Source organism: Sciurus carolinensis, chromosome 3 (genome assembly GCF_902686445.1).
Source record: "Sciurus carolinensis chromosome 3, mSciCar1.2, whole genome shotgun sequence".
Taxonomy (NCBI): domain Eukaryota; kingdom Metazoa; phylum Chordata; class Mammalia; order Rodentia; family Sciuridae; genus Sciurus; species Sciurus carolinensis.
The window spans coordinates 32,345,103-32,366,326 of NC_062215.1; the positions used below are offsets into that span (position 1 = coordinate 32,345,103).

General features: G+C 50.8%; 1 protein-coding gene across 1 annotated transcript in view; it reads left to right on the forward strand.

The window, feature by feature from the left end:
* The window catches only part of LOC124979001 (RNA-binding protein Musashi homolog 2), a 242,505-nt gene that overhangs the window by 179,769 nt on the left and 41,512 nt on the right, over positions 1 to 21,224 (forward strand). Inside the window, exons 4-5 of the mRNA XM_047543042.1 lie at positions 3,258 to 3,372; positions 13,362 to 13,436. Coding sequence (XP_047398998.1) covers positions 3,258 to 3,372; positions 13,362 to 13,436 — 190 coding nt within the window. The remainder of the gene's footprint in view (positions 1 to 3,257; positions 3,373 to 13,361; positions 13,437 to 21,224) is intronic.

The window sequence follows — 21,224 nt, forward strand, 5'->3', positions numbered from 1 at the left end:
TGAGTCCATGACCAGGGCCCAGGAGGGCGACTGGTCTGTCCCACTTGGTTTCCAACTCTACGCCCGATTATCATGCCACGCTCTCTGGCTGTTCCCAGGGGAGGAAGACCCAAATGTAGTCTTAACTCCAGAGGCTGCTGAATGACAAGCCCAGAAGTGGCAGGGGGCTGTTCAGTGTGTGAATACCGGCATTCATCTTCGGAGAACAAGACAGTCCGTGCTGGCTCTTTTTCAATAGAATAAGCGCTCTCAGAGGTAGAGGCTGACCTTGTTTATCACCGTGTCCCCCAAAGCCTCACTTTTACCAGGCATGAGTTCCTCTGCGTAGTTGAATTAAGTAGCCTGGACCTCTAGGAGGAGGGGGGCTGTGCGGGCAGGCCTTCTGGTCCTGAGAAATCTTTTGAGAAGCCTTCAGTACAGGCCAAGCGCCCTGCTGTGACCGCTGCCTCTCCCTGTCGCTCAGATGCCCAGGAAAGGCCAGGGTCCCCCAGAGAGTACGTATGCCATGGCCCCTGGCCTCCAGGAGCACTCACCATTGGCACAGCAGGTGGTCGACAGAACTCTTGTGGTGGGTGCTGCCCAAAGCCACCCCAGCAAAGATAAAGCAGATTGAAACAGAGCTGCCAACCCTGTTCACTGAGAGGACGAGTAGGTGGGTTTGTTTAAAATACTCCCATTACAGTCAGTTAACCTTTATGTTCCCTAAATGAAAATTGTATAAACCTGAAATTTTCGTTGATCAGGTTGCCTAGGAACCAGCAGCAGGTTTTCATAAGACAATGCAATAGATTGTCACCGATAGGGCTATTAGGAAGCGAGCTGGTTAGCGGTATTATTCCCCATCCTGGTGTTGGCGTTAGGTAATTATCTCTCTGCCTGTGCAGGGCACGCCCACCTTCCCAGGCTGGGGCAGGTTCATGCAAATGAGATTTCCCAGCTGCTTCTCTCCAAGTCCCTGGGGGCCTGGAGGCCTGGAGGCCTGCAGACAGTTGCCACCTCTGGGCTTATGAAAGAAACCTAAAAGACCCAATCTGGTGAATTTACTTCTTTTTAATCACCTTCCTCCCCCCCACCCCCCACTTGCCACAATAATACTCTAATAGCCCTATTGGTGACAAGCTATGCATTATCTTATAAAAACTTAGGAAATAAATTTTAAAAATGTACAATGGTAATTGTTATTAAGAAGGCCACCCTAAGACAACTTCAGTATGTCTTTCAGTGTTTTTTTTTTTTCCTCCATTCTATGCACTTGTTCGTTGTCCCTAAAGTCACTGTAATTTGCAGTGACAAATCAATCTCATCTTACATTTAGGGTGACCAGCCGTCCTGGTTTTCCTGGAACTGAAAGTTTTTCCTGTACTAGTTCTTCCCTCATCAGTGTGCTTTTCTGTAGCCGTGTAGCCTACTGTCAGGGTGGATGAACCAAACTCAGCTTAACCAATTTTTAAGGACTTTGGGGGGATTTTTAAAAATTATTATTATAATTGATGCTTCTGGTGAAGCATCCACAATGTGCAGTATAGAGTCCTACAAGTAGGATTGTTAGGTTAAAGAACGTGCACCTTTATAGGGTTTGATATATTGTTGGGTTGCCCTCCAGAAAAATACGTACCAGTTTCTCCCCCTGCTCCCCACATCCTCATGAGCGCTCACTGAAACATACTTTCATCACTGCCAATCCATAGGTGAAAAATGTCCTAGGTGGAGGATGGGTGCTTCTTTACTGGCTGATTGTAAATTGCCTGTTCACATCTTTTAGCCATTCTTTCGGATACTCATCTCATCTCTTCTCATCTATAGTAACTCTTTGTATTAACCACATGGGTCATTAGTCCTGTGAACCTTTTTTTTTTTTTTAATACGTACTGCACATAGTTTAGCCGATTCTCAACATCTCAGGCACACTATGAGCAATAGCAATAGTCTCCTGAGTCACAGCAAAACCTCAGTAGCTCTTGTGCTAAGTGTAGCTTCTGCTCCTATGCCATATGTCCCCAGACTGCTTTTTTGTGAGAGAAAAGGGAGTTGGTGGGGATGGAACCCAGGGATGCTCACCACTGAGCTATATATCCCTAGCCCTTTGTATTTTTTATTTTGAGACAGGGTCTTACTCAGCTGCTGAGGCTGGCCTTGAACTTGCAACCCTCCTGCCTCAGCCTCCCGAGTCTCGGGGATTACAGCTGTGCACCACTGTGCCCAGCCCCAGATTGCTTTTTAAATGAGATGCCTGATTCTTTTTTCTCCATCACTGCCAGGCTGCTGTGTTATTACCATTGCTATAAGCATCCCTGCCTTCCTCTACCATGGCCCATCTTCAACAGCAGTGGGATTGGTCACCAGCTAACAGAGTTTGTGAAATTGGTCTATAAACTAAAAGAACAAGTAAACCCTGAGGACCTAAGGTTCCCTGGTAAAGTGGTGTGGAAACTTTAGCAGGCCAAAGCATTATTTCCTGGGTCACATTTGTATAGTTCAGCTTGCTAAATAAGCGACCTCTGGTTATGCATTTGGGATAGGAATAAAACATTTGGAGGCAAAAGATAGAAAAGATTAAGCAACAGCTTGAAGGTGTAGGAGGAAAAAGACCTATAATCCAGAACAGAATAAGTGTTTAATCCTGTGATAACCCTCGGGAGTACAGTGGTATGGGTTTTATGGAAATGGAGCATTGCTAACCTAGAAATTTTAAAGATCCGACTTCTAGGCCTGCACCTGCTGGAGATGGTTTTCAGCATGATATCCAGGCCTTCCAGGGCTTGGTTTTCTGATCTGTGAGATGGAGCTAAGACTGTCTACTTTATAAGAGAAAGAATAGGATGGCCTGGTGAGAAGATCCCTGGTCTGAAGGAACATCAGAGGAATTTGTACAGAGGACCCAACAACCACAAGGGATGACGATTATTGCTGTTTGCTGGCAGGCGTATCCCTCAGCCATCGTGGCCTCCTTAACTGTCATGCTCTCTGCACAAGCTTCTCTCTGAGCTTGCCTGCATGTGTATCTTTAGCTTATGTCCTTGCCGCCCTTCCAGAACCTAATTTCATCCTTGTAGGTTTTTCCAAAGCAGGATTTGTACAAGTGGTGTGTTTTCTTAAATATTTATTTTGCAGGCCATTTACTCACCTCGGCAAGGCTATTTTTACAGTGAGTAAGGAGCAAGGCTAAAAATAACTTAGCTTGTAACCAGATCGGTTCTGCATTTGACATTTACGTGGAATTCATTTGCATCTCATTTGTTCGCCTCTCTGTTTAACAGGTAGAATGTAAGAAAGCTCAGCCGAAAGAAGTCATGTTCCCACCTGGGACGAGAGGCCGGGCCCGGGGGCTGCCTTACACCATGGATGCGTTCATGCTCGGCATGGGGATGCTGGGTGAGTCTGGACAAGTACCTGGGGGTCACAGTGGACTAGGAGAGTTCTGGAGGCCTGTATGCCCACCTGGGTCACCTCTCTGTTGGGCAGACTGTGTGAGCCTCAGTTTACCTGCCTGAGCCTCTTTCCTTATTTATAAATGAGGATGATCGTCCCCTCTTCCGAGAGAGTCACGGTGGTCGGATGAGCGCTCCTGTCAGTCATCTTGCCCCCGCCCTGCTCAGAGGGTACTGGATACTGTTTCCTCTTCCTTCCACCCCTTTCTCAACAGGAGGAACAGGTCTTTACCTCTGGGAGTTCTTCAGACCTCAGGGCTCCTGGTGGGCTTAGCTTGGGTGGGCTCAGGCTACGTTTTCTAAAACTTGGGAGAGGGGGGTGGCGAGGGTAGGCGATAATCCTGTCTATTTAAATGATTAACATTTTCCTCTTGGGATATCAAAATTTGCATTTAAATGGATGTTTTAAATAGCCTGTTTTACTCTTTATTTGAAAAAAAAAAAAAAAATGATGAAAGACAAAGTGTGTTTGTTCTGACTAAAAATGATCTCTCCTGGCTTTTAGAGAAATTGAGTTGCATATTATGCCCCTTTCCTTAAAGGTATCTCTGTCCGTCCTGCGTAGATAATTGAAAATCTCACCGCTTAAATGGCATGAAAGATGGAGAAAGCCGGGGCATGCGTAATGGTGTGGGTCGCAACAATAATTAGAAATTTCAAGGCGAGAGAATGGTATTTTAGTGCAAGTTATTGTGTGTCGGGAAAATACTAATTAAATGGGATAAATGGTAGTTAATGGTAAAATTCCATTCAGGCACACGAGCGGTCTAGTTTTAATGGGTTTTCGTTTGGTTTGGCTTCGAGTCCCTCTTCTATATTGTTTGATAGGCTCTGTATGTATTTGAAGATTTGTTGCTGTTTAAATCATTCTTGTCTTAGTTTTAAATTTATAAAACTTTTCTTGGTCTTATAAAAAATTGTAGCTCCCTGTGTGAGGAAATAACAAGGGCAGGTAGAGCTATTTTGACGAACTTGAAAAAATGGAGAGGGATGCCTTTGAGAATATTAAAAGTGGCCACGATGTTAATTTTTCTGAAATTGATTTTTTAGGTTTAACAGACTTTCCAAGAAAAGATTCTACTGTAATTCTTGAAAAATTGGCCAGACAATTCTAAAAACTTATTTTGGAAGAAGAAATTTGTGAGAATAAATACAGAGAAATGGGAAAGCACTGGTATTTAACCAAATACCAGAACATAACACAAAGCTGTAGTAATTAAAACCACGTGGCATGCACACCCCAATTTAGGATGGCTTGACTTAGGAATTTTCTACTTTAGGATGGTGAGGAAGCAGTATGGACGCATTGGAAACTATGCTTTAGATTTTGAACTTTGCTTTTTTGCTGGGCGGGCATCTGTCTAGGGGGCAGGCCCTTGCTGTCCTCCAAGCTGCGAAACAGCCGAGACTCCAGTTTGCTGAATTGCTAAGCCGAGGTGTTCCGTAAGTTAAGTGTATTAAACACACGTTCAACATTACAATATCAGGACATAACCCCATCCTAAGTCGAGGAGTGTTTGTATAGAAATAGGCACTTGTTGATAGAAAAAGTGAAAAGGCCTAAAAAATAAATATATTTCTATGTGAGAGTATTTGTTATTTTAAATGACTTTTAAAAGCAATGAGAACTATTTCCTGGTTGCTATATGACAATTGCTTAGCTCTTGCTTTAAAAAATAATTTTTATTTGGTCTTTACCTGATGTCATATATCAGAAACACTCCACATTGAGCTACTATTTCCAAAGTTGAAATCAAACTTGAAAGAAAAAGAGCTGATCATATTACCATCTGCTGACTTTTGGAGTCTTGAATTTAAAATGAGCATAAAGGCCTTAGGGCATGCATAGGGGATTTTCTGGGGTCCAGATCTTCAGACAGTGCTCTGCCTGAGTGGTACTTGACTGCCTTTGCGTGCTAGAAAGAAAGGCACTGGTTTTTTATCAGGGAGAAGCAGAGGTGTCGAGCAAAGCCAGCTCAACTAACATAACTGACAAAGAGCAAAAGCACAGCCATGTCCGCATCCCAAACTCTGATACCCTGGCCTGGGTCCCCACATGGACGGGCACTAGGGCTTCATCATGGGAGCCAAGTCAAAGCAGGAGGCGTTCACCAGCAAGTAGTCTGTGCTTCCCGACTGTGGGTCCCGCTCTAAGCTGGCACTGGGATGATCTGAACAAGGCAGCTGCATCCTTGTCCTCAGGGAGCTTCTTGTCTCGTGGGAGAGATGTACCCATGACAGCTCATCCCATGGACTTTGGATTCACCCTGATAGTCCTGGAGTGCCCCATGGGCACAGCAGGAGGAATGGAAACTGGTCTGAAGAATCGGGCACACCTCCCTGTGGGTGTAGCATTCCAGGTGGGATAAGGAGGTAGGAAAGCCCAGGTTCCTGCAGCAGGACCTAAGAGCAGTGCATGTCTGTCCTGTGTGAAGCCGGAGGCGTAGTGGCCAAGTGCCTCCAGGGTTGGCTGTGCCCACAGCAGGTGGCACAATCCCAAGAGCACCTGATGAGGTGATGGTGGCAGCCCAGGGGCTTCTGCAGACAACATTGCGATGGCTCCTGCTTGCTCACGATGGCTGTGTGATGAGTGTCATGCGCTCACTCACCTGCCCCAACTCTTCCCAGTCCTGTGTGCTTCAATGTGACTTCCCCTAGGCCATTGCATCAAAGAAATTGTTAACTAAACATCTTCACAGCCAAAAGCCCCTGCGTTCTTGCATCAGAACCCCTAGCCTGCCACCTACACCTGCTGCTTAAGGCTCTTCTCCTTGCCTGCCTTAGCTTTGGTTGAGGCTGCCTCACGCTTCAGAATCCCCAGGCCTCGCCCAGCCACCCGGCATCACAGATTTTCTCCCCTGCCCCACCCCACCAACCAGAGAGCCCTTTAGACGGAATAGATGGTGTCAGCCCCAGCCAGAGCAGAGCTCCACCCAGGGAGGCTTTGTGGTTCAGGGAAAGAGCTCAGGACTTGGGAAGCAGATCTGGAATCCTCACCCTGTCAGCTGAGTGACCTCTCTGTTCTTCATTTACCCCCATCCATGGGACAGTAACCTCACTTCATGGGGTTGTTGGAAGGGTAAATGAAACCATATCTTGCCTGGCAAATTCTGTACTTCCTCAAATCCTAGATGCCATAGCTAGTAAGATACACCTTCATGTGCCATTCAAAAAGAAAATATGCTAATAATTAAACTGCATGGTGCTTTATTATCACATTGACTGCAGATGGGTCCACAGAGGTGTTTAAGATGTGGGGAAAAAAATTGTGTGTCCTCAAATCACCAAGATGTAGTAGAATGCACTCATATTGGGAACTGGGAGCTTATTAATAAGGCACTGGGGAGCCTGGGGCAAATTACTACCCAGCTTGGGGCTGGCACACAGCTCAGAGGCAGAGCGAATGCCTGCCGTGCACCCCAGCCCCCCACCCACATATACACACATATTACCCAAGGAGGTGTTTGACACCCTACCCCTTGGTGTCCCTTAAAGTCCATGGTCGAGAGCTTAACGAGACCCACACATGTGACTTGTGCTGTGGCAGTTGCAGCCTCTTTCTCAAGCCCAGCCCCAGCCCACAGAATTTGGTAGAAGTTGGTAACTCAAGGATGATCCAAAGATCCACGTGCTAGACTCCAGGCCACATCAGCCCCGAGCCTCTTGAATTCCCAGCCACTGTTGTGAGGTCATCCAGATGCCTGAAGAGCAGGGTCTCCTAAGAAGTCCCAAAACGTGTCCCCAGGCCAGGACCCAGCTCATCCTGGAGTCCAGGAAGAAGGAATGAATTAGTCACAACTTCAGGTGCATGAACTTGGGGTCTGGATGGCCTGTCACATCCCCAGCCAGGCCAGCGTCTCCCATCAAGCCTCCTCCAACGCCCTCACTGCAGACCCCCTGGGCTGCCCTGTTAGACCAGTGGTGCAGCTCGGCACCTGGGCCTCTGGGCTCTCCAGGCCCTTGTGTGTAACTAAAGCTTTTTACTCCGTCATCAAAGATGGATTCTCGTTTTGCTGCTTCCCTCTAAAGTGGCAGTGTGACTTTGGCAGAGTCTGATCCTTGGGTGTCCCCATGCTTCACACGAGTCACCTCCTCTACGGTGCACTGTTCACCTGTCAGTCCTGGAACCAGTGCTGTCACCACCCTCAACAATGTGGCGGATGGACTTGGCTCCTGCAGGAAAACATGTTTTTTAAAGTTAATTAATGAATGGAACAAGATGAGGTTTCAGGGCCTTAACCTCCTTTAGGGTTTTTGTTTGTTTTTGTTAGTAGTAGGAATTGAACCCAGGGGTGCACTACCACTGAGCTACATCCCCAACCCTTTTTCTTTTTTTTTAATTTTGAGATAGGATCTTACTGAGTTACCCAGGCTGACCTTGAACTTGTGATCTTCCTGCCTCAACCTCCCAAGCCACTGGGCCCAGCTTAAGCTACTGCTTTTGAAAGAGGAGCAAAATATATAGAACTTTTAGGGGTTTTTTTTTTTTTTTAAGTCAAATCTGAACCATTGAACCATTCAAATGTATTCATTCAACAAATATTTCCAGAGTACTGACTAAGGGCCGTTCTGCACTCTGAGGGTACAGCAGGGAACAGAACCTCCGATCCCAGGACTCTGACATCCTGGTGAGGAGTCAGTGACCACCAGCACACTGATCTATAAATGACTTTGATACGGTCGAATCAATTTATAAGTATCCTGCACAAGATTTCCTCCGTACTTTGGGAGGCCGATGAGGGAGAAGTGCCCCAGCTATTCATTTGCCGTCTCTCATGATACGGCTGCAAACATCCCTTGGGACAACCTCCACCAGTTTTGGTTTTAGCTTTCACAGCTTTTGATAGAATCATGGAATAATCAGCCCAATGGGAATTTCTTACAAGGAATGAAGGTGAGAAAAGAAGAGGGGTCATCCTAGGTCCCATCCCCTGCCTTGGAGCCAGACAAAACCAAAAGCGACTGTGCCCCTTAGAGAAGGTGTTTCTGCAGCTCCTGAAACTCTGTTCCGCTGGCTTGCCGCCACAGTGGCGTCTGCTGTTATGCAGCCGTCCCCAGTTTTTCTTAATGAAAGTGAACTTAATAAAAGCAAACACTTGATTGTTGATATATTTGATTCCTCTTGGCCTTCTCTGCCCTCCGCCACATAATCCCACTGCTTTTAACTCTCTTGGCCTTGTTGGGCACATGCTATTTATTTAACGTGTTGGTAGAGATATAGCACATTGCTGAGGCCTTGCAGAACAGCTTCACCCCGGCAGGCCAGGGGCTGGAGAGAGGCTGTTGACGGGCTAACCCCTTCAGCCGAAAGCATTCTTAGGCACGCTTGTACTGAGAAGCACCCATGAAATCACAGCCCAGTGTTCCCCAACATTAAGCCCCTCTAAAGTAAAAGCAAAATCATCCTTGAGAAGGACTGAGGAGCCACAATCTGCTGGCATTCGCTAACAGATCAGGAGACCAGCCGGAACTTAAAGTCACACCCCTAGACTTTGTTGTCATTTCAACTAGGATTTGTCTTTCCTAAAACTATCTGTTTGGGTCATTCCCAAGTAAGCCTCCGTTTGCTCAGCTGTTTTCTGGTGGATGGACGAAGTTCAGAATTGTGCTGCTCAACTCTCTAGAGCTGTGCAGTCTAATCCAGCTGAGATGGCGGGAACTTCCTGTGTCTGCACAAGCCAGTGCGGTGGCTACTAATCTCATGCGCATCCTAGCTGTTGAGCATCTGAGATGCAACTTGTGCAATGAAGGAACTGATGTTTTCATTAGATAGAGTTTTAATTAAATTTAAATTGGATAGCACAGGTCTGGAGGAGCCCTGAATCCCCGAGTGGCAGGGACTCAGGAAGATTCTGAGAGCCAAGCGTCTTTATAGACTTCGGCCTTCATGTCCTTACCTAGGAAGGACGCTGGGCATTTGTTGTTTTGTCTGCCTGCAGACCTCATGGAGTTGAGGTGGTGCTCCAAGCACTGCTGCGCACGTCATACAGCAGATGTCACACTGTGGCAGTTCCCTGGATAAACAGCTCTTGTCTCTTGTCTCTTTCAAGTCAGTGGCTTGGTGAGAGCAGTTTTCCATGACTGAGTAGCTGAGTAGCAGAGCCCAGAACAGGATGAGTCATGGACCCATCTAGAATACAAGCATTTCTAGGTTTGGAGCAAAGATCTAGAGCCACAACCTTGAGAACCCTGCCTGCAAGCCCCAAAATGAATCCCAAAAGGAACCCACGGGCACAGCCAGGTTCTTTTGTCGATTGCCGATTTTGCTGCCACAAAGGAAAGCCGATCTGCAAGAAAGGTGGTCATCCAGGCAGAAGGCTTGATTTTTTTACTTTAGTGACAAGAGATAATTACTGTGGGATTGATCAGGCGGCCAGAGTACTGGAGCAAATAAATTGTGCAGTGGCCAGTGCGGGAGGGGCCCGGCTGCTAATGGAAGTGGCGGCTGGGTCATCCCGCTGTAATGGGGCTTGATGGAGCGTCCATGGGTCTGCAGTAATGTGCTATTGATATGCAGCCAGCCAATTTCCCCCGTGTGGCTGGGGCTGTGAGCCGTTGGAGCAGAGCTGGGCTGCACAGCAGTAAATGAAGAGGAAAATTGAAGTAATGTTGTATTATAAATTTATAATTTCATCTGCCTGACCTCGAGGGTGTTCGGTAATGGGGGTGTGGAGATGAGATCCCCCACTCTGGCAGGTGCCAAATTCTTATCTTCCTCCTTTAGGAGACAGTGATACTGACCTCTCTAGAAAGACTGGGGTGAGGTCCAAAGTTGGAGTGAACTTGACCGCACTTTCTTGTTGGAGACTTTGGGGTGTGCCAGGAAGAAAGCACATTTAATCAGATTGTGCGGGTGGCCTGAGTACAGGGAGGAACTGGCCATTCTCCTGTCCCTCCCCCACACCAAGGGAAGGTGACACATGGACTTATGCTTTTGCTGTCAGATTAACACTAAAATATTTAAGACCCCCAGCTCTGAAGTTAGAAGCAAAGGAGCCATTTTTCATTAGGAAAGCCCCTAGGCAGCAGTGATTTGGCTGTTTGCATATAATCCGTTTATCAATATTGTTGAAATAATGGTATAAGAAATCTAGTGCTGAAAGATCTGATTTGATAGCAGGTGATTAATTTGGAGGAGAATTGAACTGCCCAGCCATGAAATAAATAACCAAGGAAGGAGCCAGTGTGCATGCATCCATCTAAGGCATCTACCTCTGGCCACTGTCCCTTTTCCTCCCTCTTGCCCCCTCAGGACCTGAGCTTGGGGTCCCCCTGGGCTCCTCCCTTCAGAGAACAGTCAGGGCAAAGCTGCTGGGCCCTTCCAGCGCACTGCAAATGAGACACTATGCACAGGGAAATAGTGGCACAGGGACGGAGCAGGTGGGCCAGGTCCTGTTGGAAGAGATTCACTGGGCCAGTGGGTTTGATGTCTGTAAATTTGGGGAGGCTCCGGCTGAAGCAAAGCAAAGCACCCTGACTGATCTCAGTTGAGAATTTGGGCATCAGTGCCGCAGAGGACCTGCAAGAGGACCTTCTACAGGTGGCACAACTCAAGCTCCGAGAGAAAAGGGAAAACCTCCATTTGTTCAGGCTGGTACAACAAAATTCCATAGACCAGGCAACCTGGGCAGCTTTTCAACAATAAACATTTATTACTGTTCTCGGAGGCTGGAAAATCCATGGTCAAGGCACTGGTAGCTTCCATGTCTGTCGAAGGCCCATTCTTCATAGACAGTACTTCTTGCTGGGTCCTCACTTATTGGAGGGGGTGAGGGTCTCTGGGACCCAAAAGGACCCTAATTCCATTCATGAGGCTCTACTCTGTGACCTAACCACCTCCCTAAAACCCCACATCCTACTACTATCATGTTGAGGGTTAGAATTTCAACATATAAATTTGGGGGAACACAAGCATTCAGATCATAGTAATCCCCAAGAGCGTGGTCAGGCCAGAGGCAGGAATGAGTCTGTCCTCTGATTTCCAGACCTGCAAAGGGCCTGTTCTGTGTTGGATAACAGGTCCACATCTACTAGTCACAGGCAGAAGCCACAGCACCAGCATCCACAGGGAAGAGAGGGATAGTGGGTCCTATCTCAGGACCTCGGAGGCACAGAAACACTGAACGGGCAGCGGGAAGACCAGCAAAGTCTGACTCATGATGGTTGAGTGAAGCAAGGTGGAATGATCCTTTTCCTTTAACCCTGGTTTGCAGGGTCAGAAAGCGTTTGGTGTGACATGTAAGGGTCCACTGGGGTGGGGGGTGAGACCCGAGGGCTTGTGTTGAGGGGTGTCATGTAAGGGTCAAATAGAAATGCAGACGTGTGGAAAGCCGTCACTGCTGGAGGGCCCGAAGACTGTCCTGAATCCACCCTTCAAAGTGACTTCACCAACATTTTGGTGGCAAACAGCAAGCAGCAAATTATAAGCAGTAAAGGAGATTCTTGGAAGGCGCCTGGGCAGTGCTCAGAACTGACAGAAGGTGGAACGGGACTCAGGTGACAGGCAGGAACTAGGGGGGCTGGTTGGTCCCAGCTCTAGCCCCAGCCCAGAAATGACCTGGTCAGGGGACCACTGTTTCCACCTCTGGAGGCTGGATCCTGCAGCTGTGCCAGAGTAAATTCTGAGCCACTTCCTGCTCTACTCACTGCCCAGTGGCAGATCCCAGGGAAGGCTTCCATTGGCTCAGCTCGGGTTCACCAGCTACCTCCCAGCCACCCAGCTCCAAGATGGAGGGAGGCCTTTCAGCTTCTATGAAGGAGGCCAGCCTCTCACCAGGTCAGCAGGGAGGAGGCTCAGGTGCTGGGCAGCCGGAAAACAACCACAGACGTCCACCTTGGAGGACAAAGCAAAAGTCTGACTAGTGGTGGTGAGGATCCGTGGTGACATTTGAAGAGAAGAAACACCCTAAGCTGGTCATACACTGAGTGGAGGGAGGCAGAGTGAGCCTGATGGGGCAGGGACAGGAGATGGCCATGGATCTCCTGTGGCCCGTGAAACTCCAGTTCAGAGAGCCTGCACCAACCTTCACGGTAGCCAGAGTGAAGAGGCAGGGACGTGAGGAGCGAGCAAAGTCCCGATGCTAAGGTGACATCTTATGAGGGGTTAGAACCCTGGACAAGGTCCCACCCACACCAGGATTCAACAGCAGGGGTTTCTCCGCTCCTCCTGCCCAGCCCAGCAGCAGTTTCCCTAAGTACCCCTCAGCTAACAGTCACCTGTAGGTCATCTGCTGAGACAGGGTCTGGAAAAACTGACCTCTGTGAAATGCCTGAGAAGACACAGGGCCTGAGGCTTCCGAGTCGGGCCGTACTTTGTGGTGGAGATTTTGACATGGCCAACCCTCCTCTTCAAGGCTCTTTAAAAAGACACTGATGCCGTTGTGGGATGTCCATGCAGGTGTGTGGGTCCCTGGGCCCCTCCCTCCCCAAGGCCAGGGCTCAGTAAGCCCAGCATTTTCCACAAGCACAGGGTCCGTCTTAAAATTTTATTCACTAAACTGTGACCCCTGAGCACCCACGACCTGTCTGGTGCTGGCCCTGCTGTCCACTACCCTGGGAAGAGGCATTACAAGGACTTTAATCTCCTACTGTCAACAGCTTTTAAAGTAAAGTACATTGAGGGTAAGCTCTCCAAATGTCAGAGCCAGGCGCAGGCCCTGTGTTTGGTGCTAATGTGTGACATTTACTCTGCAGGTTTGAGAAAGTGCATGGGCTTTGGGAGGCCTGGCTGCCCAAATATGGGCTAATTACCAGCAGGCCAACAGCAGCACCCCCAGCCACAGGAGAGAGGTGGCCCAGGTCCTGAGTAAAGACCTCCCCAGGGACAAATCTTTCTGTGAAAGAAAATAACTCGGGCTGTTCCTCATGACCATCCTCCCTGGGACTTCACCCAGGATCTGAGGCAGCTAACAGCTCTCTCTTTCTGTGTTCAAGGCTACCCCAACTTTGTGGCAACCTATGGCCGAGGCTACCCCGGATTCGCTCCTAGCTATGGCTATCAGTTCCCAGGTGAGTGACTTGGGTGCCCAGAGGTTCAGAAACTCGGGAGGTGGGCTGCATTTGGGAGGAGGGAGGAGAACCCCCAAAGAGAACGTAACATATACCTGCCTCCCTTGAAGAGATGACCAGTATGCGTTAACTTCCAAGTCCACTGGAGTCTGTGTCAAGATGCCTCGGAATTTCCGATTAACTGGAGTGCTTCCTTGGTATTTGAGAGTAGCAGCTTGTGAGGGAAGGGAGGCGAACAGAGGCAGGAGCCCCCTCCCACCTTGCTCACCTCCTTTTTCTGAAGCCTGTCCAGCTTTCTTCTCACTGGGGACTGAACTCTCTAGGCCCGGGGTTTTCTTTCACCCCCACCACCCCGTTGCCTGCCTCCCGTTCCCTGCCTCCACATGCCTGATGTCTGGCGTCTCCTGCCCTTCCTTCTTCCCTCCTCTCCTCCTCCAGCTTGGCCCCGGCCGCTGTCTTGGGAGCCTTCTGAACATGTTGCTGTGTTCTGCTGGGGTTAGGGCTTGCCGTCCATTCTGGGTGGGGCTGGGTGGATGCTCCTTTCCTCTCTGTGGGCATCAGAAGCTGGCAGCAGAGTGCACAGTGATGCCCATTCACACACCTGGGCTGCTCTGGCTTCAGTTAGCTCGCAGGCCTGGGGCCCAGCCAGGGGACAGCCAGGGTGGGCATGGTCCGGTGGGGATCGGGGAGGTTGCTGAAGAAAGTGATGTCTTATGGGGCTTTGTTCTTCCCAGCAGAAATGAGCCCGCCTTTCCCAGACTCTCCGTATACATAGATGAGGCAATATGGGGGTGCTTGAGTGTGTAAGGGAGAAGGTCAGCTGAGGTGTGGAGAGGAGCTCGGGGCACGGTCTCGTCCTCTGTGGGCTCTCTGCTGAAGGGCAGGCGCCACACAGCAGCTGGGCGTCTGGGGGCGTTTCACCCCAGGTTCGTCATCGCGCCTTGTCTTGGCCACCTGGGAGCGGCAGGGTCTGAGAGGAGCAAGGGCACAAAGGGAACGGAGACGTGGCCTGGGCTGGCTGCTGCGAGGCTGACTGACGGGCAGGAGGGCAGAGCGACGTCAGCGCCTGGGGTTGGCCAGCCCACACTTCAGGGTGGGAGAGGGGCGGGGCATGAGGGTCGCATTTAGGATATCTGGAGCCACGTGCTGTGGCCTCTTCAACCCAGGACACAAGCCTGGGCACTTGTCCTATCTTTGACACCATCTGGCCAGGTGACAGTGGCAGGCCACTCAGCTTCTCTGGGCCTCGTTTCACTTGTCTGTAAAGAGAGGGTCGAGTGGATCTTGGGTGGGTGGGAGGCCAGGAAGCAGGTATAGCAGCAGGTCTGAGTGGGGTGGATCCCTGCAGTGTCCGTTGGGGCCAAGGTGGTTTCCCCATCTGGGAGGGACCCTTAGCAAGAATCCTTGGCCTCCCCAAGGAAGCCTTCCCGGCAGACTCCCTGTGGCAGAGAGCTTCCGTGTCACCAGGGGCTCAGGGCCTGCAGCGAGGAGGGGCCTGGCCTAGAGGCACCGCCAGGAGAGGAGCCGAGCTCTGGCAGCACTGTTGTGAGGTTTTCCCTGCAGGTGGGGACTCTGAGGCACAGGGAGGTAGAAAACCCTATCCAGTGAGTCCCTGCAAACCAGAGGCAGGGCCAAACCTTGAAGCCAGGCAGTGCTTCCACACGCCACCGTCTCCTCACATCCATTTGTCCAGGATGGTAACACCAGTCACTAAATTGAGATTAAACTAATGCAAATTCAGTTCCTCAACCACTCTGGCCACTTCTAGTTACCCAGTAGCCCTGTGTGGTACGGAATGGAAGACATTTCCATCAGCCCAGGCAGTTCTGTTGAACAGTGCTGTTCCAGATCTGAACGGAAGGGGTGGTTACGATGCTGGCCCACCGTCCACACACAAACGTGCACAGCCCAGCCATCTCGCCTACCCGAGAGTGCTGATCTGTGCTCTCGGTGCAGCCTGCCTCTGTTCCCAGTCAGCTTGCCTTTGCCCCTCAGTGTGCTCCTGGTCCCAAGAGGGCAGAGTTGGGAGAACTTAATGTGGAATCATTCGGGGGACAGTAAAATGGACCCCATGCTAAGGGCCTTGTCTCATCTGAGAGGCTACCCTCAGGGACCCCATGAGCTAGCTTAGGAAATACCTGGCAGAAAATGCCTGGTTCTGCCCTGCCCCAGACCCACAGGCACACAAGAGTGACCAAACTGAAACTGGGCAGATGCAGTGGGCTTTCCTGAGTGCCCAGCCTGTCACCAAAAGCCACAAAGGCTCTGGGAGCTGGGGGTTGAGTGGGTGATTCTCCCAGAGCTCATGCTGCTTATCACTGGTGCTGGCTCCTGAGCCTGTGCACCAGCTGGGCGTGCAGGTGGACAGGCAGGGGCTCCCTCTCAGCTGCCAGCTTTCCGTTCCCCCATCCTTCCCCTTCACACCCGGGACATCTTTTGCTTCTCCTAACCTGATGATCAGAAAGGAGCCCCCAGTGGCCACAGGAGGGAACTCCCTGCTTGTAGGGAGCTGGAGCATGTACTTGGCCTTGGCTGGAAGTGGCAGCCCACAGACCCCAGTTGCTGGGCTGAGCTGCCACCTCTCGTGGTGTGGAGAGCCAGGCCAGTTTCCCACTCCTGGGCCAATCCTAGAGGGCTGCCCCTGGCGGAGCACTGGCTCTGTCTGCATGTCCCAGACGCCTCCCCGGGCAGTACCACTCTAGCCACGCAGCCTGGGGGCAGCCTCTATGCTGCTGCAGTCAAGAGCTGGTGGGTGCTTGCTTCCTCTGGAGCCAGACCTGACCTCCTGGAGCCTCGGCCTCATCGGGGGGTTAAGAAATCTTTGGAATGTTCTGACATCCCTCTCTCACCTTTGGCCTCAGTGATAGGGTACAAAGCAGGGACCAGAGCTAGAGCAGCCAGCTCCCTGCCTTCTCCTAACCCCATCTGTGGATTCTGTTGACCTGTCCCTATGCCCCTGTGACTTTGTGACATTGCCCAGCTGCTGTGACACCACCAAACCGTCCTGACCTGTTTTTCTCTGTGGTCTTCTCAGTGTCCTCACTGTGTGCCCACTTCCCACTTCCAGCCCCTCTCATGCTGTGTGGGGACATCATACCCCCAGCCCTTTCAACCCAGCAGGGCCACATGAGGCAGCTAGTGAGAAGAAAGGAAGGCACACCCGCCCAGGTCCTCCGCTGCCGTGGCCTCCGCCCTCAGCCCTCACTCACACCGGCGAGCCTGGGCCACCTTTTGGGAAGATGCAGTAAATCCTTTTACAGAGCATCCTCTGCTGCCCCTGTAGTCACCCGCTCAGAGTGTTTGTCTCCTCCGGTTGGGGGTCCACATGTCACTCCTTGTAGCAAATCTTCCCAGGCCACACCTTGGCCCAGCTTTGGGACCCTGAGAACACACAGGATGGCCCAAGCCGTGCCGTGCTGGATGCCTTTGCCAGTTATGCAGTTGGGGGTAGTTCTGTTGCAGGAAGGCTGGGGGGTAACCAGTCACTCTGGCGGCATCTCTCCTCTCCATGCGAGGTGTCCACCCCGGCAGTATCAGGATCCGTGTTGAGTCTGAACTCGTCAGGAGTGTCATCGGTGGTCCCCTCTGCCTCCTCATTTTGCCCACCTGAGCTTCTCATTTCAGTGTAATCTGTTAATTTCTGTTCTTATTTCACTTTGCAGACTCTTTGCCGATTTCACAAGACATTATTTTTATCAACTAGCTCTTAAGAGAGGCATAGCAAATTGGGGTTTGCCACCATTTCTAGAGAGAGGACACGGTCTGAGTCTGGGCCACCCCTGCCGCTACTAGTGCCCACTGAAACTCTGTCCCTGCTGCCTGTTTGAATGGATATTCTCTTTCTTGTAGTTAATTCTTAGAAAAGACCTCATTCCTTCACTGTATTTTTTTTTAAAACTTCCTCTCCAGTCCCCTCCCTTTTGCCCCTGAATGCATTGTGACCACCCCCACCCCCAGCTCCCCAGTATGTATTGGGGCCAAGGGAACTTCTCACAAACTTCACGGAGACTCCTCAGGGGGATCCAGGAAGGAGGTGTCCAATTCATTAAATAATGACAAAACAGGCTTGTTGGGACATTTCACGGGGTGGCCCAGAGGGTTGTGGCTATGTGACTTGGAGCATCGGTGTTCTCTGGTGGACCATAATAGAAGTGAGCACACACACAGACCCCTCTCTGAGATCACGTGAGAAACGTAATCTGGAAGAGCCACGTAACGGGTTGTCTGATGGTTGTTTGGGAGCCGACTCTCAGTGGCTGTCACCATAACAAGCATCTGTCCTTGAGAAGAGACAGTAGGGTTACCCTGGCACTTCCATGCGTTGGGCACTTGGGCACCAATTCACATGGGCTGCTTCTCCCCAGCCTCCCAGTCTCACCTCCCTGCCCATGCTGGCCTTGGCCTTCCCTGATCCTGACCCCCCTGGACATCCCCCTTTGATACACCCACTCTCTTGGGGTAAGGGTGTACAGCTCGACTGGACCCTAGAGTCACCCCTTCGTGCTCCTAGTTTGAGAAGTGACCCATGTGTTTCCATTTGGTGCATCTGATGTGAGCGAATCCACACATGTGAACGTCAGTGTCCTTGAGAGCCAGCATGTGCATTTGGCTCATGTCATTAAAGATGCTTGAAGTAAAAATTGGTTAGTTTCCTTTTATTTTCCCACAGGCTTTTTCATGAATTTTTTTTATCTGTGTGGATCCCTCCCCCTTTCTTATTTTGGCTTGCTCTGAATTGCTTTGCTTTGGTGAACTTGTCCTCCTGTGCTGGCCTCACAAACGTTCCAGCCATTGTGAATTTTCTTCCATCTCTGTAAATGGTTCATCTGTGCTGCTCCCTAATGACGTTTTATTTTTTTCCCCTGTAAGCAACTGAGGTAGAAAAATAAATTGTTTGCCACGGACATGCTGTGTGCTGCCGTCTCTTAGCCTGACCGTGTCCTGTTCTCGCTCCGGGGGAGGTGAATGCACTAAATAACCAGTGCCACTGACAGCCGAGCACAGTTTCTAACAGCATGCCAACTCCCCCTGGCTGCCGCCTGCTCCCAGCCTTCCCTGTGCCCTGGTCCTCGAGAGCCCGGTGTTCACTCGCTCAGGGTGAGCCGTCCCTGAGCAGAGTAGCCGAGCTTCTGCATGTGCCAGCTGCACGGTCCCGTCCCATGCCCCTTCTTCTGCCATCACTCCATCCCCAAGTGAAAGTGCCACAGGAACATCTGGAGCCCCTCACATCTGTGCACCAGCTGTGTGTGCACTCACGCACGTGCTCGTGCATGTGGGTGTGCAGGTCATTTGCTCTCCTAACTGCCCAGAGCGATGCAGGCTGGAGGAGACACCTGTGGGAGGGACGGTGTGGAGTGTTGATGGACGTGAAGGTCAAAGGCTCATTTCCAGGTTGAACTTGGCCGTTTAGTAGCCAGGTGACCTTGAGCAAGTTACATCACTTTTTAAGACCTGGGGATAATGAAAGTGCCTATAGTTAGGTTGTTAAAGTTAAGGTATTTGTGTGTGTGTGTGTGTGTGTGTGTGTGTGTGTGTGTGTGTGTATGGGGGCGGGGGGAGGGAGGGAGAGAGAAGAAAGCAAATGTCCTTTTCCCCCTGATGACGCTCCCTGGGTCTGCTCAGCTGGTGAAGCCAGGGAGTTGCTGGGACTCCTTCACACCCCTCCACCTCGGCATTTTTCTTCCCACCGTCTCCATTCACTGATCATCAAGCAGTAGATCAGGAACTGGGTATCTGGCTCACTTCCTCAAAATGCTCACAGTGCAGCTGCGGAAGAGAGAACCAGTGATCAGACCCGTTGGGCATCACAGGGCAGGTATTCAGCTCGGGAAGGGGAAACTCTGTGATATTCAGGGGCAAAGGCTGGCTGCTTATCCAGTGGCCCCCTAGAGATGGTGATGTGAGAAGTAGGTCTTGAAAATTTAGATAGAATTGGCTGGTAAACAAGGGAAGGAGGTCTATCCCAGGCAGAGAAATGACATGCTTAGACACTGATCAGATAGTTTTAGGAAGAAAGAAAGGAAAGACAAAAGCAATAAATAATAATTATGACTTAAACAAAATAAGACTTTGTTTCTCTTTCCTGTGTAAAAGGAGCCAGGATGCGACTGCATAATATTAGGGGCCTTGGTTTTTTTCTCTCTTCTATTCTGTCCTCCACAGCATAAGACTCCACCTCATAATCTAAGGAGGCTGCTCAAGCTCCAGCCATTCACATAGTCTTCCCCGTAGGAATGTACTTCTTCCCTTTAATAACACATCTTAAAGTTTATGCCTGACTTCTACTTAGATCTTTTTGCTTGGTGCTTAGTCACGTGGCCGGTTCTAGCAGGAAGAAAATGTCCAAAATGTCTTCATTCCAGGTAACAGTGTGCCTCACTAAAAACAGAGGACTCTGACATGAGGAAGAAGGGTGGAGCAGGCACTCGGGGACAGTCCCTGCTGCAGACCTGAGAGAGGACGCATTGCAGAGGCAGGGATTGTGAGCATGCTGTGTGGTGGAGAGTCTTGGAGGAGGCAAGGTGTCAAGCAGTGTGCTGGGTCTCCTGTTGGGTTCAGGAAGTCAAAGCGGGTCCCTAAAGCCTGAGAAGGACCTGGAGAGGGATTCGAAGGACAGGGGTGAAATGGTCAGGCTTCCAAATCGAGCCAGGGGGCAGTGAAGAGGTTTCAAGGGTGGGCGCGGAATGTCCCTTTTTCCATGCTCCTGCCTCCTCTCCTCTCCACTTCACCCTCCCTTGGCCCCATTCCTGTCCCTGCCTCAGGCTGGCTAGTGACCTTTTAGGGTTTTCCACCTCTGCTGGGGAAACAGCAGGGTTAATGTAGCCCCAGCTGCCAAAAAAGTCTCAACAGTTGGCTGTGGCCTTGGCTACAGAGCACATGGAGGAGCAACCAGGAGAGCCAGGCCAGCATCTCCTGGCCCAGGCTGGTGCCTCCCTCTAGGACACGATGCCAGCAGCAGGGGCCATGCAGTCCCAGGTAGGGAGAATCCAGCTTGGCTTGGACTCTGGTTCTGGAAATGCCAGTGTGTGCTCCTGCCACTTCCGCCATGGAAGACAGGTCCCATGTCAGGGGCTACTTTGGGCTGATGGGGACTGGCTTCCGGTGGCTTCCAGAGCACTGGCTGCTGGGTGGTGCCAGCCGGGTCCCCGCTCCGCAGAGGAGGGCTGGGGTGAGCAACACCAGGCGGCCACCACTTCAGGACTCAGAGCTCAGCTGCCGTCGGTTTCATCTTCCTTGTCCCCATCTATTGGGGTTCGTCTGTTGGCTGATTTTCAGCAGCTCTGAGAGGCAGCACGCAGTGTTGCCATGGAGAACCGTGGTCTGAGGGAGAGGAGCCATCGCTCTGGGACATCCTGTCCCTCTGGAGGGGTGGTGCCACTCTAGCCCATCGTCAGTAGAAGCTGCTGCCTGGTGCACTTGGGTCGAGTCATCTGGTCTTTGAGCAAAGACCAAGCTACGTGGCCCAGGGTATCCCAGGGGGCACTGCTTGAATGCAGGAAGCCATGTGAAGAGAGTCAAGCGCTCAGAGGCAAGTTCGCCTCTAGCACGATGACTCGGGAGCCTTGTCCATGGGCTGCAGGCTGCATCCTGGACCAACTCTCATGTGCCCGGGTCAATGCTGCCAGGTGACGACATTTGGCAATGTGCTGATGGCTGCCACTCCAGTGGCCTGGGATTCTGCCGGGACGTGGTCATCTGAGCCACTGCGGGGAGTGACTCTGGGGCCCTTCCATCCACTTCCTCCTCCAACTTCCTGGAGTGGCAGAGACCCCTGGTGATCGGCCCCTG